We start from the raw sequence: 16,245 nt of genomic DNA on the forward strand, positions 1-16,245 counted from the left end.
ATATAGGCTCTTATTTTCCCCCTCTCTCTCACCGGTTAAGCTGTCTGGCCTTGCTGAACGGAGTGATCTTGAAACAGACAAGGCTTCGTCGGCAGCGAGGGAAACGGATAGCCAGGAACAGCAGGATCACTGGCAGCACGAACAAAAAGATCACCAGAAGAGCCACACGTGTGGGGTTGGAGTCTAAACACATACAGATGTTAAAGGTAGAGTTAAACATGGCAGTTGGATTAAGGGTATTGTGATATTTGGAATGTATTCAATGTTAACCTTCTGTGCAGACCGTACACTGTGCACGAGTGGATGTCTAACTGTAATACTGTGAGTACTGTAAGTGAGTAAGTGGGCACCTCTTGGCTGGCGCGCCGGGCCGCTGTCCACACTGCCTCCAGCCCCTGAGTATTTACAGTGTGGAGGAGCCCAGCCCACATCACAATGGCAGTTCTTATTGCTGTTGCACACCTAGAGAGGCAGAGAGAGAAGCCAGTTTCTCATTTCCTCTTCCTCTCTGTCCGGAGTGAACTAATACTTGTGGTTGTTTTCTTGGTAACAGCATCAGAGAGTGTATCATCAAAATAAGTGCAGCTGATTTAGGAAATGATTGTGTCTAAGTGTTTCAGTAATGAGGTAGCGCTGTAAGTGTAGACTTCTCACCCCATGGCCATTGCACTTCCTGCGACACTCTTCAACACCAAACACAGACACATCCTGACAACGCTGGTCTAAACACACCTGAGGAAAGAGGCACATCTGCAACATTACCACCCAAACAAATAGGCAATATCTCAGTACACACATATAAACCAGCAGAACTACCAGAACTGCAGCTTGCATAATACTATTGGGTTATTACTACAATACACAAACAGACAACTTTCAGCGTTACTGCGTAAATCCCCCACCTTGCCAGGAGCGCAGGCTGTTCCCTGAGCCACCATGGCTGGGTCCGAGACACCGTCACCCAGGTCAAAATACGGCCCTCGACATGTGAAGTTGCTGTGGTTCAGTCTAACTTTAATTGTCAGAATTTCTGCATGAGATCCCAGCAAAGGGCGATCACTCCCACCCTGACACTGGATTTTACCACAATGTACATCCCTGGAGGAATGATAATAATAAAAAATATATATATACACATGATTAGAAGTCAAATGTGTAGGACATCTTTAGACTTGCAGACAGCACTTTTACGCAGTGCAATGCATGGTTATAATTACTTAAATTAGCTTTACAGAAGACTTGTTCTGTGTACAGAGTAGCAGCACAGAGGCAATTAAAAAATACATTCATTAACATATATAATAAACTACAATACTAAAAGGCTATTAGAGGACAATATGGTTTTCACTCAAGGGAATTCTGTTATTTATGGAAACTGCCACACAAGACACTGAAGCGGCCTATTTTATTACATTTTCAGGAATGAATGAGACTTTTAACACATACGCATTTGAGCAGGGGATGTAGGAGCCGTTGGGCATTTGGCCGCAGTTGCCATACTTGTTTCCTTGTTTGTTGACTGAGGAAAAGCAGACTGGAGGGGCACGGGTAGCATCTGGGAGAACAGAAAACACAAATTAGCTCTAATCTTACAAAAGTTCCAAAATAATATTAATCCAAATAAAAGCCTTAAATAAAATGTATTTATTAACTGTCTGTTACTAAATCCTTAAAGGTGCCCTAGAATGGAAAACTATTTTCCTTGGCATATTACAATAACAAGACTTTAGTAAATGTAAGTGAGACACCATGAACCTCAAACACTGCTGTGTCCTCTTTCAAAAGAAAATCCAGCCTAACTAAAACAGCTGAAAAAGTGCTGCAGTTTCCCCAAGATCTCATCGTTTACAGGATCACAGATTAAGTGAACACTGTGTGCAATTTTGTATCAATCATTTAATAAATGTTAAAATGTCAGTCTTACAACTGCAAATGTCAAAAGGGCTCTGAATCAGGAGAGATTTGGATCAGAACCTGCTAAGCAATCTTTGCTTAGCCATCTCGGCTACCGATTTACAGAGTATAAATAAGTTAAAATAAGACCGGTTCTGCTGTGATTGGACTCTGGTAATCTATGCTTTGTAAAGCACTGTGTAGAGGATAAAGCCTCATATCTGAGAGGGCAAAGTCGAGTGAGTGGTCTTGGGTGTTTTGGACTGTTTTCAGGCACATTGAGTAGATAGATTCATCCAGGTTTGCTTGCTCTCTCTTTAAATCAAGCTCAGCATGTGGCTAAACCCAAGTATGTTGGGCTTGATTTTCTGGAAAAATCACCAATCTGTGAGCTCCCACAGCTCCCCCACCCTGTGGTTTTCTAAATGCACATGGGGGAATAAGCTATTTTCGCAATTTGGCTATTTGTGATGTACAAGATACATCAGATAGAAATTTGACACATCAGACGCATCCCAACTTTAAAATACTGTCCTCATTTTGAGTATGAATAAATACCGCAGGAAACAGCATTACCGGTATACTGCCCAACCCTCGTGAATAATTATACAAATAATTACAATATTCTAGTTACAGTGCTAAAACAATACTATGCTATGCAATGATATGCTACGTGGCTCCTTTGATCAGACATTGTGATGTGAACCAGTCAAACAACAAAAGGAAAATCAGCATGTTTCATTCTGAGGTAAAACAACAGGGTGGTTAAACCCCATTTTTTGCAAATCAAAAGTCCAATACTATGTTTATGCATTCTATGGCACCTTTAACTGTTCTATGACTCTCTACTACACCACCAGCTCCTAGTTATTAGACAATTCTTGAACTCCTGAATTCTATGTTTGTCAAGTCTGATTCATGAGCACAGGTGCCACTCACTGGCTCCCCACAGAAGCTGGCACTGGTCATCTAAACTGGCACACACGCCGCTGTAACAGTAGGAGACGCCATCCTGGCACGGCTCGCCATTCTGAAGGAACACATTTGGCGGGCAGTACGGAGAGGTCCCAGTGCAGAATTCTGGCAGATCACACTCTCCTAAAGGCTCCCGACACGTCCAACCAGCAACACGCAGCTTTAGAGGTGTGTATGGGGGGGGGGAAGCAAGGATCTTATTCCAGTGTTGGCTAAAATTGTAAATGATATATAACGTATATGTATATATAATGTAATATGTCAGCAGCAGAAGAAAAAAAGTCATACATACTCTACAGTTCTCACAGCAAATGCCATCTGAGGAACATTGTGCACCTGGAACCAGCTTACAGGTGCTGGGGTTACAGCATGGATCGTTACATTCCTGCAAACATACAGAGCACGCTCTTCTTACAGGCTTCTTTCACAGTAATAGTTTTGTGAAAAGCTGTAAGTGTAAACACTTAGTAGATTGTGCAACATATTTGTCATGCTGCAAATCACATGGTACATTTGTCTTAAACAACACTGAGTTAAGTAATGTTTTTGTGGTTTCTGATGCTGAGTGACATTCAGGTCCTAGACTTCATGCTGCCCTAAGCAAATCTTGACTTGGGCTTCTGTCACCAAAACCACATATTTACATATTTTTCATATATATATTTTTTTTTTAAGTAACTTTAACACCCCCTGTTAATCTGCTGTCACATATATCACAATCTGATCTTCTAATCAAATCTAATATATCTTTTTTAATGTTTTGTTTTAGTTTTGCACCATTTTAATAAGGCAAAGTCATTAAATGATGTCACCGTAAAAAGCTGACACCTTGACCTAATGATTAATACTTATGATGGCAAGTCTGCTAAACACTTCTGAGACACAGACAACCTCAGCTAAATCTGGTTTTGTTAGCTAACAACCAACCCCAAGTTGTGATGTTCAGCATATAAACTCATATTGTAGTGCATCACAGTGCATTTGTGGGGGTGAATAAATGAGAATTTCATCACTTATGAAGTGCACTACATACTTCATTTATCTTTATATTATATATAAATTTTTTCATCACAATCAAATTAGCGCCAAATAATTCAGAAATGAAAAAAGCAGATGTACACAATCCTAATTTGTGGTTGTAAAGTATCCAGTATTCCACTACTTTTTCCTCATATCTTCAGCGCAAAGAATCAAACCTCAGACACTAAACTTGTATTGTCTGGTGTCCTAAAATTAGGAGAAAGGGAATATAGTACATTGGACCTTTTGTTGAACTATGTGTTTAAATTGAAAGCCACATATATTTATTATCGTTGTCATGCAAAAACCCATTTTTGCAGTTTTTAACTTGAATAATATAAATCTACCACTTACCCTGTAAAGGGGCAGTTTTGCAGATACCTGATTTTAGCGTGAAAATGACGACATAGCTGTACAATAGTATGTGTGTGTGTGTGTGTAGATTCATCAATGTTACTTACATCAAGCAGGCCACAGTCACACTCCTCTCCCTTTTCCACGTACAGGTTGCCACAGCGGGGCCCTCCCAGCAGCTTCTCAGGCTGAGGCACGTTAAAGAGGCACATTCCCCCACCGTGCAGCAGACTAAGAGAGAGGTCTCGCTCACTGCAACTGCTGAACAGCTGACCCGGCATGGACCTGCATAAACAGAGCATGCCCTACTGATGTTATGGCATGCAGACTGGACCGAGCACGTTCTTATTTTTAAAGCAAGTTCAGTCTTCATGCTTAGTCCTTCTTTTTGTTCAGAGAAAAAAAACACACATATACACACAGAGCTTAACCAGCTAGTTAAGTTATTCAAGATGTAGAAGAAGAAAGTCAGGTTGATCTACTTAAAAGATTTGCAAAATTGATGTTAAAATTGAGAGGAAACAACAAAATCACAGAATGTTTGATGGCTTGATTAGTCCATTAATGAAGTCATGGTCAGCATATGACCTGATTTACAGAAATAAACATTAGTGGCAGCCCTATGGCCCACATCTAAAAGCACATACCCTGTGGAAGGCTCCATGATGCAGCCCCCGAGCCGCGGTTCATTCTGGCACTCGCAGCGGCGGTCAGTTGTGTCATGGCTCATGCCCAGGTTATGGCCGAGCTCATGTGCCACAGTGGATGCCACACCCAGCACGCTCACCAGGTGATCCTAGAGCATAGAGAATATCTAAGTGAAACAGCTACCAGTCACCTTAAGACCACAAAGCCCTATCAAAATGAAGTCCACACACTGTGCTGATTGGAATACGCTTGTGTCTTCATACACACAGCTCAGAGACAGGCTCAGGCATCTCCCCTACCACTGGTTGGTTAACAGAACATCACAATAAGTGTGTTTAGTAAGTTTCTGCTTAATGTGGTTAAAACTTCCTAATAATAATTTAATAACTCGCCTAATAATGTAATACAGGGTCTGTAATGTAAGGCCATTTTTAAATCATTTACAGCTATTTTTAGGACCTTGAAAATGAAATGTTAATATTACATTTCTGGGAACTAAATAGATTTTCAGGCAGATTATTTGTAATACATAGGTTTTATTATGTTTCACATGTTCACATTCTAGTTAAAGCAACAATATATAGCATTTCTACCTTAGAATAACAGAATCAGAATCATTTTTATGCTCCACATTCCCGTTCCAGGCCCAGAACACTGCTACTGAACTGTGTAACTTGGTGGAGTTACATGTAACCTCTCGCGAGAACTGCATACTGCTGGGTATAGGCCGTTTTTGTGTAAATCCAGTAATATTACTGTACCATGACATGCTCACTGTCCACTTCAGACGCCTACACATTCTGCACGTGTACAGCTGTACATGAGGGAGAGCCCTTAGCTCAATTTGTAGTTACGGCAGTGGTGTAAAAGTGAATTACACTCCCTAACTGTACCAACTGTACTAACAAAACGACTAATTCTGCATAATGCTGCTAAAAGCCTAAATGTGTTACATTATTGCAGAATTTTTACAATATTTGGTGCTACAGGGCGGCCTTGCTTTAAATGTTTTACTTTACTTTGCAGAACAGCAATAGAAGAGGGGGTGTGTTCTCCTGAATAACATCATTGCCTGTGATGATCTGTGTGTATTACTGTGAACAGTAGTGAATAATATCATGGCTGTGGTGTACCATAATAATGTGTGATGTGATGTCTAAAGCAAACTTGTATCAACAGACTTACCACATTAACACCTCCAGATCTGTCTTTGGAGCACATAGAGGACTGAGAGGCCATGCCCACAGTTGTTCCATCAAATGACTCACCCCTATTGAAGAAATACAGAAACAGGAATCCATTGTGATTCTTCTTATCTCATTCTCTATAAGGAGAAAACCCACTACAGTAACAAGCTCATCTAGACAAGCCCCCAGTTAGAGCCTTTGTATCTAGAACCAAGAGTACACTGCATCTTCTCCTGTATGACATTTCATTGTTTATGAACTATAATTGCCATAAGTTACCCCACGCTGTTTCACAACCTACATGACTAGCTGTGCGTTGTCATGGCGTAGTCGTGGCAGCAGTTCTCTGGTCCTCCACTCCAGAAAGCGGTTGAGTGTGTCAGTGGGGCTCTTATCCACCAGGATCTTATCCTGATCACTCCAGATTTCCAGCCCCAGCAAGGCCACGCGCACATTCAACGGCCGGTAGAACTGTAGCAGAGAAAGGCCAGCCATGCTTTATGTGCTTCAGTTAACTTCAGATATGGCAGATAGGCAAACCTCTAGCCTATGTGAGGTTCTGAGAATTTGGTCAAATTATTAAATGAGCATTCATGTGTGTTAAAGGAACGACATACCGGATGTTATTTAGCACATACTTGGCAAGTCAAAAGTAATCCCTAGATTGCAATCAATCACAGCATTCATAGCTAAATATTTCCCATCTCTATGACACTGTGTGTGGATTCAATACTGTATGTTTCCTCATCTCTATTTAGATTTTAATTTAAATTAAGAACTTATTGTCCACTGAAGACACAAAGTAAAGGTGAGACATTCTTGAATAGGTTATCAAACAGAACAGCACTCACCCAGTCAACCTGGTTGGCCACATCCAGCATTCGATAAATAATAGTCTTGTTGTTTTTCTGATAATTTAGATACTGTGACAAAGAAATGCAAGCAAGACATTAAAAAACACTGCATTTACCCAGTTATAATAAAGTACCAATAACCCACAGAGCTAGAGAGCTACACATTACCAGCAGATGGCGACAAAGTAACTACTGTAATTTTGTGAGTGTTCATAAACTGTACATTGTGCAGTGAATTCACTTATGAATTCAATTATTTTTTGTTACGTTCTGTCTCCGCTTTTCATTTCAGAATATTAAAAAAGCCTACATGACTACAGTGCAGTTCTGTAAATATTAGAATAATGACATGCTGAATAATAAGCTGATATTCTACACTTTATCCACAGTCAGCCATTGTTTCCGGTCAAATCCAATGTGCTACGCTGCTGCCGAGCCAAAACAGCAAATATTCTGTCATTATCCAGATTATCCAGACTTACAGACACAGTGTAATAAGAACAGAAGCACACACTCACCTCCTTGTGGTCTGCCACCAACACCAGTTCAATATATTTGGTCTCTGAAAGAATATCTCTCTTGCTCTACAAAAAACACAAACACGCAGATGAGCACATTGATGAATCCTATCTTCTGTTCATATCATGATCGACATAAATAGACAGCAGTGGAAACAATCACAAACACACACAGTTCACACAGAGTTGAATCCTTCATTGTATCACCCACCCTGTGTATATGTGGCACAATCTGAATGGGGGGGATATAGGTGTGAGAAACCCCGCAGCCCCCCGCCGCAGAGCTCAAATGGTGGGTCGAGTAGAGAATGTGCATTTCCTTCTCTTCTTCTGATGCTTCATGTCCCTCCACTCCTCCATCATGATTCTCTTCGTCTGGCTGCAGTTCAAAGCTTAAACTTGCATTGATGAAGATCACTCCCCTACGCAGAACAGCAGGACAGTTACATCACAAATATTGACTTCCCATTTCCCCCTGTCGGTCAGATTACATTAGAGTATACAGTATACACGAAAGCTTAATCTCATGTCTTGTGCCAATATAAATAAAACACTTTTGAACATGAGATGCTGTTGTGAAGAGTCATGAGGTAGTGAGGTCCCATTGCCTAGGTGACCACCTTACAGTTACTGTCCCAATTCCAAACATCCATACTATACTCACTGCCATTACCATAGCAAAGGAATGACAAGTCTTATCAAACAACATCACTTTCCAACATTATGATCAGGCTTATACCTCATTACTTACTAACTTGCTTTCTGAATAAATCCATTTACCATCTCATTACTTTGGAAGAACACTGTGGCAATCCCTCAACTCGGACAGTGGTGGCTCAGCTGTTCCAGCTCCAGGCTATTGATAACAGGGTTGTGGGTTCGATTCCCGGGGTGAGGGTAAAGGGCACTGTTGGGCCCTTGAGCAAGGCCCTTTACCCTCTCTGCTCCCCGGGTGCTGGAGTTGGCTGCCCACTGCTCTGGGTGTGTGTGTACTCACTGCCCCTAGTTGTGTATTGTGTGTACTCACTGTGTGTGTGTGTTCACTACCACAGATGGGTTAAATGCGGAGGACACATTTTGCTGTACATAGTACAGTGACAAATACGTGCATACTTGCAGCCTAATTATTTTCTTTTCACCCTGAAATATTACCTTCTTTCTGTATTCTGCACTCTTTCCATCTTCAAACACAGCACGCGTAAACATACACACAATCATAATATACACATAACCAGACATACATTCTATTTATTTCTTTTGTTTCTTTCAATGCCCTCTCCTCTATTCCCTCCCCAACAGCAGATGTCACAAAATCACAGTGATGGAGTTACCTATCTGTGAACAAATTGGAAATATGCACAAGTGCACACACACACACAGACTCACACACACTTTTGACCCACACTTTTTTTTTTTTTTTCTTACATAAATTCACTAAGTACTTCATCAGTAATGCCATAAAAATACTGGGTAGATACTGGCCTCATATTGCTCTCTAAACAGCCTCAGTTCAATGCTGTTTATGCTGTGGATTCCCTAAGCAGTAAACACTCCTCTGAGATTCTGGTCCATGTCAACATAATTACATCACACAATTCTCACTCATTTTTTTCAGTTACACCTTCATGCACTGAATTCTGCATTCTACAATGTCCCTATGTCCCCTAGTGCTCTACTGGATTCAGATCCAGTGACTGTTGACACAAAGCAGGCCGGGTCCATTGATTCAAGCTGTTGGCACCAAATTCTGATCCAACCATCTGTGTGCCTCAGTAGGAATTGCGATTCATCAGACCAGGCTACGCCTTTCCAGTCTTCAACAGTCCAGTTTTGGTGAGCCTGTGCCCACTGCGACCTTAACTTTCTGTTCTTGGCTGCTAGAAGTGGAACCTCAAGTGATTTTCTGCTGTTGTAGCCCATCTGCCTCAAGGTTGGACGTGCTGTTCATTCTGAGACACTTTTCTGCTCACCACAATTGTACAGAGTGGTTATCGGAGTTGCTGTAGCCTTTCTGTCAGCTCCAGTCTGGCTATTCCCTGCTGACCTCTCTCATCACCAGGGCTATTCCGTCAGCAGAATGGAGGCTCACTGGATGGGTTTTCTTTATTACACCATTCTAAGTAAACTTTAGCGATGTTGTGGGGTGTTAAGCTGAATCCCAGGAGATCAGCAGTGCTAGTAATACTCACACCAACAATCATGTCATGCTCCAAATCACTGAGATCACATTTTTATCCTCATTCTGATGTGGGGGCAGTGGTGGCGTGGGGGCAGTGGTGGCTCAGCGGTTAGGGCACCGGGCTATCGATAACAGGGTTGTGGGTTCAAGCTGCCACTGTTGGGCCCTTAAGCAAGGCCCTTTACCCTCTCTGCTCCCCGGGCGCTGGAATTGGCTGCCCACCGCTTTGGGTATGTGTGTGTACTCACTGCCTCTAATTCACTAGTGTGTGTGTGAGTGTGTGTTCACTACCACAGATGGGTTAAATGCGGAGGACACATTTCGCTGTGCAGTGCACACTGTACAGTGACAAATATGTGCACCTTTACCTTTACCTTTACCTAATGTGAACCTGATCTGAAGCTGCTGACCTGTGTCTGCACAATATTATGCACTGCATTGCTTCCACATAATTGGCGGATTAGATAATTGCAGGAATGAGTAGGTACAGGTTTTCCTAATACAGCGCTCAAAAACGGCCTTCTCTGCCTTGTAGAGTTCTTCTCAGAAAGAAACGACTGCATTGAGTCAGAAAAGGGAACTGTTATGATGACCACATCGAGCATGTGTTTTCTGAGAGTGAACAAGCACAAGTGGTAATCATGCCTCTACACAAGAAACACTGCACCAGCTGCCAGCACACAGCAACTGACTCAGCTCAGGCCCATACCATATTTTTGGAACGACAGATTATGGCAATTGGGCTCAACGTTCCCTTTTCAATCCAGATAAAATTTCGTAACCCTTATTTACACTCTCATTTCCTCTTGATCATTCTCCCAAACCCTCAATTGATCCGCATTACTTCTGAGGAGTTGTTTACTTCCAACAGGCTCTGGCCTCTGTTCAGATAACTACTTTGTTATTACATAATACAGTACAGCACACAATACAGCACGTGTGGGTCCAACATAACCATCTAACACCAGTACCAACTAATATAAGGAGTTTGGAGAAGGGGTGGACAGATGCATGTGGAGTCATAAGTACTGAGCATTTCTGTTTGTTGTTGTTATTTTTTAGGTTCTCTGGTTGAATTCAGATTTTTCTGGAAAGTAGATGTAAATATAGTAAAATGCTGAAAACATGGAAGGATATTTAAGCACTAATAGTGCCCTCTTGTGGCAAAACTTGCTGAATGTGTGTGAGAGAGTAAGTGAACTACAAGCCCTTACACTGGGAATTACACTGAGTTACTCTCAGACCCATGGTGCAACAATAAACATCAAACATTTAATGGTATTATACTCATTTGTAAGAATTAGTTTAAATGTTTGTATAATAAATAGATAGAGGTTCCTGACATTGACTTTAGAAGTAAAGTGTCATATGCAGCACTGCAGCACATGTACTATAAAAGTGTATGAATATATGTATAAGTATATGTATAGAGGTCCCTGAAATTACATAATCCTGGATACTTAAAATAATTTTAATAATAATTCAAATCAGCCAGCTGACCAGCAAGCCTTTACTGACATGCAAGAGCTGTGACATGAGCTTGCTAGAATTGCTGTGTGACATTTCACAAAAAAAAAAAATAATAATAATAAATAGCCACAACAAGATGCTCCTTATTCGTTATTATTAATAACAGGGGACCTTAACCCACTCAGCTCCCTGGGTACCATAGAGACGGCTGCCCACTGCTCCAGGAAAGTGTGCTTATTATAATAATGTGTGTATGTATTTGGTCCACTGCACAGATGGGATAAAAGCAGAGGCCAAATTCCATCTGTGTCCAACACAAATGGTGAATGTGTTTGTCCTGTCTTGCATTACTCAGACATTATACTGTACATGGTCTTACCGTAGGCCAGAACAGGTGCTGATGGCCACCCGGGATTCAGGGAACCCTCTCACTGATCCATGGTAATAACAGTGAGTCTGAGAACAGAGAAAAGGTCTAATTATAAATGTTATTCTCCCGTTGCCAATGCCTGTTCCCTCACTTATAAAAATGTACTTAGCCGTGCCCTACAACAGCTGCTACACAAACAAATAATACAATTTGTAGATGATCTGACATACTTGGACATACCTGGTGTCTGCTTTTTTAGTCTTGCATCAAAGCTAAAAAGCTAATGTAGATAACAAATAACAGAAGCTTATTCACAACCAATCACTTCTGTTTTTTTATATAGACAACACATTTTGAGTGAGGGTTGCTTTGACCTAGGGTAAACAGCTGTGTACATTAAAAGTTCACCAAGCTATCACTTTAAATCTACATACGGGAACTGGCTGTAAGACAGAGAGCATTTCTGAGATGAAATGCAAGCAATGCTTCCACATTCTCTCTTGTTTAGTCACTGGTACTATTGTAACTATTGATAACCAAAGTCTTTTAGGAGGAACTTAATGGTCTGTAGATGGCAAATGTCTACAACAGTAATGTGACATTCACATTAATTTGATCAACAATACATCACCAATAATATAAAAAGGCAAAAAGGCACCAGTGATGTTTATTGTTTTTTTTTTTTCATTTTAATAATAATTACAGTCAACCAGCTGACCAGCAAGACTTTACTGACATGCAGGAGTTGTGATGTGAGCTTGCCAGAATTGCCTAAATCTTCCCACATGTCTGCCTACCATATTACACATAATACCACAATTACACATGGCTGAGACTAATAATGTCATTTAAAACGGTTCATGCTGTTGAAATGTAATAGAATACAGAGTAAGACACGTTTAGGTGTGAGTCAGAAATGAACGTACCACTTGGCTCTCCTCCATGGACACCCCAGTTCCATTTGGCAAGTAGTAGAAGATATTGGGCGATTTAGGCAAGAGATCTCTGCACAATCCAGACGACGCGAGTAAACAGAGTGGAAGAAAAAGCAGATGATTAAACATAAGGGGATGTAAGATGGAGCACTGCTATCATATGCTGTTTGTGTGTGACTGTACACACTCACTGGTTTTTCTCCAGCTCCAGCAGAAGGAGGCTGTCTCCTACTCGCAGACCACACAGCAGCGTGTCTGGGTGACCATTCTGCAGACGAAAGGCAAATTATGATTTAAAGGAAAGAGAAGAATTTAAGGATTGAATGAACAAAATACAGAAGTCATGCAAACGTAAAGTCATACTGAACCAGAGACACTGTGACATTGTCTGCCACTTGAAATACACACATATGATGAGCTGAATTATCGAGTTATTGAATTATAAGTTATCGAGACATTACGAGTTATTCATTGAGACATAGGACAGAAAAATGATGCTAAGCAACCATAGCCTACTGTGAATAATATACATTGCTTTGTGTCAGATTGTGCAATTATTTACAATAAAACAATTATTTAACAGTGGTGTGCTTTATTACATTGTATTATTTGTTATTTGTTTTTATTATTATTGTATTTGTGTTCTGGCTAACAAAGTCCTTGAACATGGTAAAATCACTGTAATACACTTGTAATACACCATTGTTGCTCAGAGCTTAACCCCTTTAAACTCTAAACAACTAAAGTTATTCACAGATACTGAGAATTCATAGTAAATACTGAATAAATCATGATAGATACTGAGAATTCATAGTAAATACTGAATAAATCATGGTAGATACTGAGTAAATACTGAATAAATCATGATAGATACTGAGTAATTCATAGGGATACTGAGTAATTCATAGAGAATACTGCATATTTTTAGTACATGTGGAATAAATCAGTGTATACTGAATATTTCATAGTGGATACTACATAGTTTGTATAAATCATAGTCACAGTGTACACTGAGTACTTTGTAGTGTATACTGAGTACTTTGTAGTGTATACTGAGTAATTTGTAGTAGATACTGAGTAATTCATAGTGAATACTGAATAAATCAGGATGGATACTGAATCATTGTGGATACTACATAGTTTGTAGCAGAGGCTGAATAATTCATAGTGTATACTGAAAAAGTCATCCTAGATACTAAGTAATTCATAGTGGAAATTATACTAGACCTGAGTAATTTAAACTAGTGGATACTGAATCATTTTGTAGTGGATACAAATTGTTAGCGGAATAAAACATTTTAAAGCTGGAAAATGATCCTAGGGTTAAAGGGGATGTATGTTTTAGTCTAAGTAAAAAGGGTTCTTTATAGTACTAAAAATAGATCTTTGACAGATAATTGTGGAACCTGTTTTGGTACCAACTCATTTTTAAAGGTTCAAAAAACAACCATTTACAAAATGTTTTCCTTGTATTTAAATAAATAAATAAATAAATAAAGCCAGCCAAAGAGCTAGTTACACACTCGTATGCTTCTTTCAGTCGTCACTTCTGCCTTTACTTAAAGGACCTTGTAGAAAACTCTGAAGGGTGGGCTTGTGTGCAGAAATTTTATTATTTTCTTTTAAAGCTAGCGTCTGATCTGAAGGCCTGCAGTGTCTGTTCTACAGCAAAGCCATTGAGAAAGGATCTGGATACACTAGAGCTGATGTTTAACTGCTGAGTTCCTGGTATTACTCACTGTAAGGGGCCTGTGTGATTCACACTGTGTGGAGATGTAACCACTTGTCTATATGAATCAACACTGAATCACAATTTCAAAACTGTAGGAGGTTTGGTAGGAGGTTTTTGTGTCAGTATAGATGATAAATTGAGGCTGCTTTTAAGTTTTGTCTGGTGTTTTACTAAATGATATCCGGTGGCTTGTAAACAATGTTAAACTTTTAAAAAATGTCCTGTTCACTCCCCCAGTCACTCAGTTTATGAATGGACAGTAAGCTACAAAAACACATTGACAGACAGCCCCAGCAGCTACAGCAGCTTATCACCACACATTCATACTGAGGTTATAGGCAGTATTTCAGCACAAACTTCTTAAATGAGGTACAATACAAGGCAGCCAATCAGAACAGAGGTCATTTACATGTCAATCCTCAAGGTAGAGTAATACAAACAGCTTGTTAAATCCTAAAGGACTGATAACTTTGACATAAAACCACATAAATGTCACACTTGCAGACTGTATTCACACACTATACAGCTGTAGGTCATGGGAGTGGTATCCTTTAATGGGCCAGGTTCAGTTGGTGATTCCACTACACAGATTTAAAGTCATTTATGAAGTATCCTCCTCTCGGCGTAGCCTCACACATACACACACACACACACACACACACACACACACACACACACACACACACACATCAACATTAGCAGGAAAGATCTGCTGAGTAGGCTGCTGACGGAGAATAAAGTGCGCGGCAGCGAGGGAGACAGCGGCGAGCTATAAACAGACTGCTCTTCCTCTCTGCTCTCTCAGCACACTCATCTAGCGCTCGCCCCATTCTTTCACCTCTCCTCTCTTTCTATAACTCACAGAGAGCTCATTTCCTCACGATCAGCCTCCACTGCACTGCTTCCTGTTCAGAGGAGACACAGCAGAGACCCTGACACACACACACACACACACACACACACACACACACACACAGAAGAGCCCCTGCCACAAATACAGACAGAGACATACAGACAAAAACACTGACAGACAGAGACACAGGCACATGCACATACACATATATAATAATTATTATTATTATAATAATACTGAATATCACAATAATTAAAATACAAAAATTGTCACTCCCTTTCATGTTCCAGATGAATTTTGATTATTGCTTCATCTTTATTTACTATTCCTCTTTATTAAAAATGAAGGCCTGATCAGGGCTGGTTAAGTGGTTTCAGAGCACTGCAGTGTTTGAAATGCTGAACTCGAGTCACTGTAATCTTCTTACTACATCTTTTTTTTTTACAGCTTCAGCTTTTTAAACCTCACAGGAATAAAATATCATGATGCGTATCATGCATCTGGTCACGTCTGTTAAAGAATGCTTCATGAAAGAATGTTTCATGCAAATGAAACAAAAAAAGCTCCAGTACATCTGCTCTCCAGTAAAGAGTAAAATGGACAAATTTGTCCAGAAAAAGGGTCAACATTCCAGTTTAGGCTGTTACTATGTTGACAAATGTTTTGCTAGGTGGTTGCTATGGCGTTCCTGGTGGCTGCTATAGTGTTGCTATGAACTTAAGCTGTTGCTAGATGGTTGCTATGGTATCCCATAGGTATGTGGTATATTGTTATAGTATTAGTAGGTGGTTGCCACAGTGTTGCTAAACAGTTGAAACAACGTTGTTTAGCGGTTGCTATAGTATCACAAGTGTGTGCTATGGTGCTGCTTGGAGGTTTCTAAGGTGTAGCTAATTGGTCGCTAGACGATTGTTATGGCATTGTTAAGTGGCTGCTATGGTAATCACGGTGCTTGCTAAGGTGTTGCTAAGAGGTTGGTAAAAGGTTGCTAGGGTGTCTCAGGTGCATTTGTGTCATAATGTGACATAAAAGGGGTGCATAAACTTTAGCACCCAATCATTCCTATAGGTAAAAAACAGAAACCCTGTGTCCAATCAAAAGTCTGAATCACACAAGCAGGAGGAATAATATAATACTGATAATAATAATGATAGAAATTTTAGAAATTAGCCCAGCTGGTGCATGGTCATTTTAGCGTTATATAAATGTAGACTACACACAAAAAACTACACACAAATGTACTTACCAACACACACT

At 40.2% G+C, this 16,245-nt stretch overlaps 1 protein-coding gene across 4 annotated transcripts in view; it reads right to left on the reverse strand.

The window, feature by feature from the left end:
• adam15 (ADAM metallopeptidase domain 15) overlaps nucleotides 1–16,245 on the reverse strand; it is a 43,613-nt gene that overhangs the window by 9,896 nt on the left and 17,472 nt on the right. For all 4 annotated transcript variants that reach the window (XM_072679439.1, XM_072679438.1, XM_072679437.1 and 1 more), the window contains exons 3-19: nucleotides 12,595–12,671; nucleotides 12,395–12,473; nucleotides 11,478–11,554; nucleotides 7,661–7,871; nucleotides 7,450–7,515; nucleotides 6,929–7,000; nucleotides 6,379–6,548; nucleotides 6,076–6,160; nucleotides 4,890–5,038; nucleotides 4,350–4,527; nucleotides 3,161–3,253; nucleotides 2,833–3,028; nucleotides 1,447–1,555; nucleotides 903–1,098; nucleotides 655–732; nucleotides 351–462; nucleotides 33–183 (exon numbers count right to left, since the gene is read on the reverse strand). In XM_072679439.1, the coding sequence (XP_072535540.1) occupies nucleotides 33–183; nucleotides 351–462; nucleotides 655–732; nucleotides 903–1,098; nucleotides 1,447–1,555; nucleotides 2,833–3,028; nucleotides 3,161–3,253; nucleotides 4,350–4,527; nucleotides 4,890–5,038; nucleotides 6,076–6,160; nucleotides 6,379–6,548; nucleotides 6,929–7,000; nucleotides 7,450–7,515; nucleotides 7,661–7,871; nucleotides 11,478–11,554; nucleotides 12,395–12,473; nucleotides 12,595–12,671 (2,099 nt within the window). The remainder of the gene's footprint in view (nucleotides 1–32; nucleotides 184–350; nucleotides 463–654; nucleotides 733–902; nucleotides 1,099–1,446; nucleotides 1,556–2,832; nucleotides 3,029–3,160; nucleotides 3,254–4,349; nucleotides 4,528–4,889; nucleotides 5,039–6,075; nucleotides 6,161–6,378; nucleotides 6,549–6,928; nucleotides 7,001–7,449; nucleotides 7,516–7,660; nucleotides 7,872–11,477; nucleotides 11,555–12,394; nucleotides 12,474–12,594; nucleotides 12,672–16,245) is intronic.

This window comes from Salminus brasiliensis, chromosome 5 (genome assembly GCF_030463535.1).
Source record: "Salminus brasiliensis chromosome 5, fSalBra1.hap2, whole genome shotgun sequence".
Classification (NCBI taxonomy): Eukaryota; Metazoa; Chordata; class Actinopteri; order Characiformes; family Bryconidae; genus Salminus; species Salminus brasiliensis.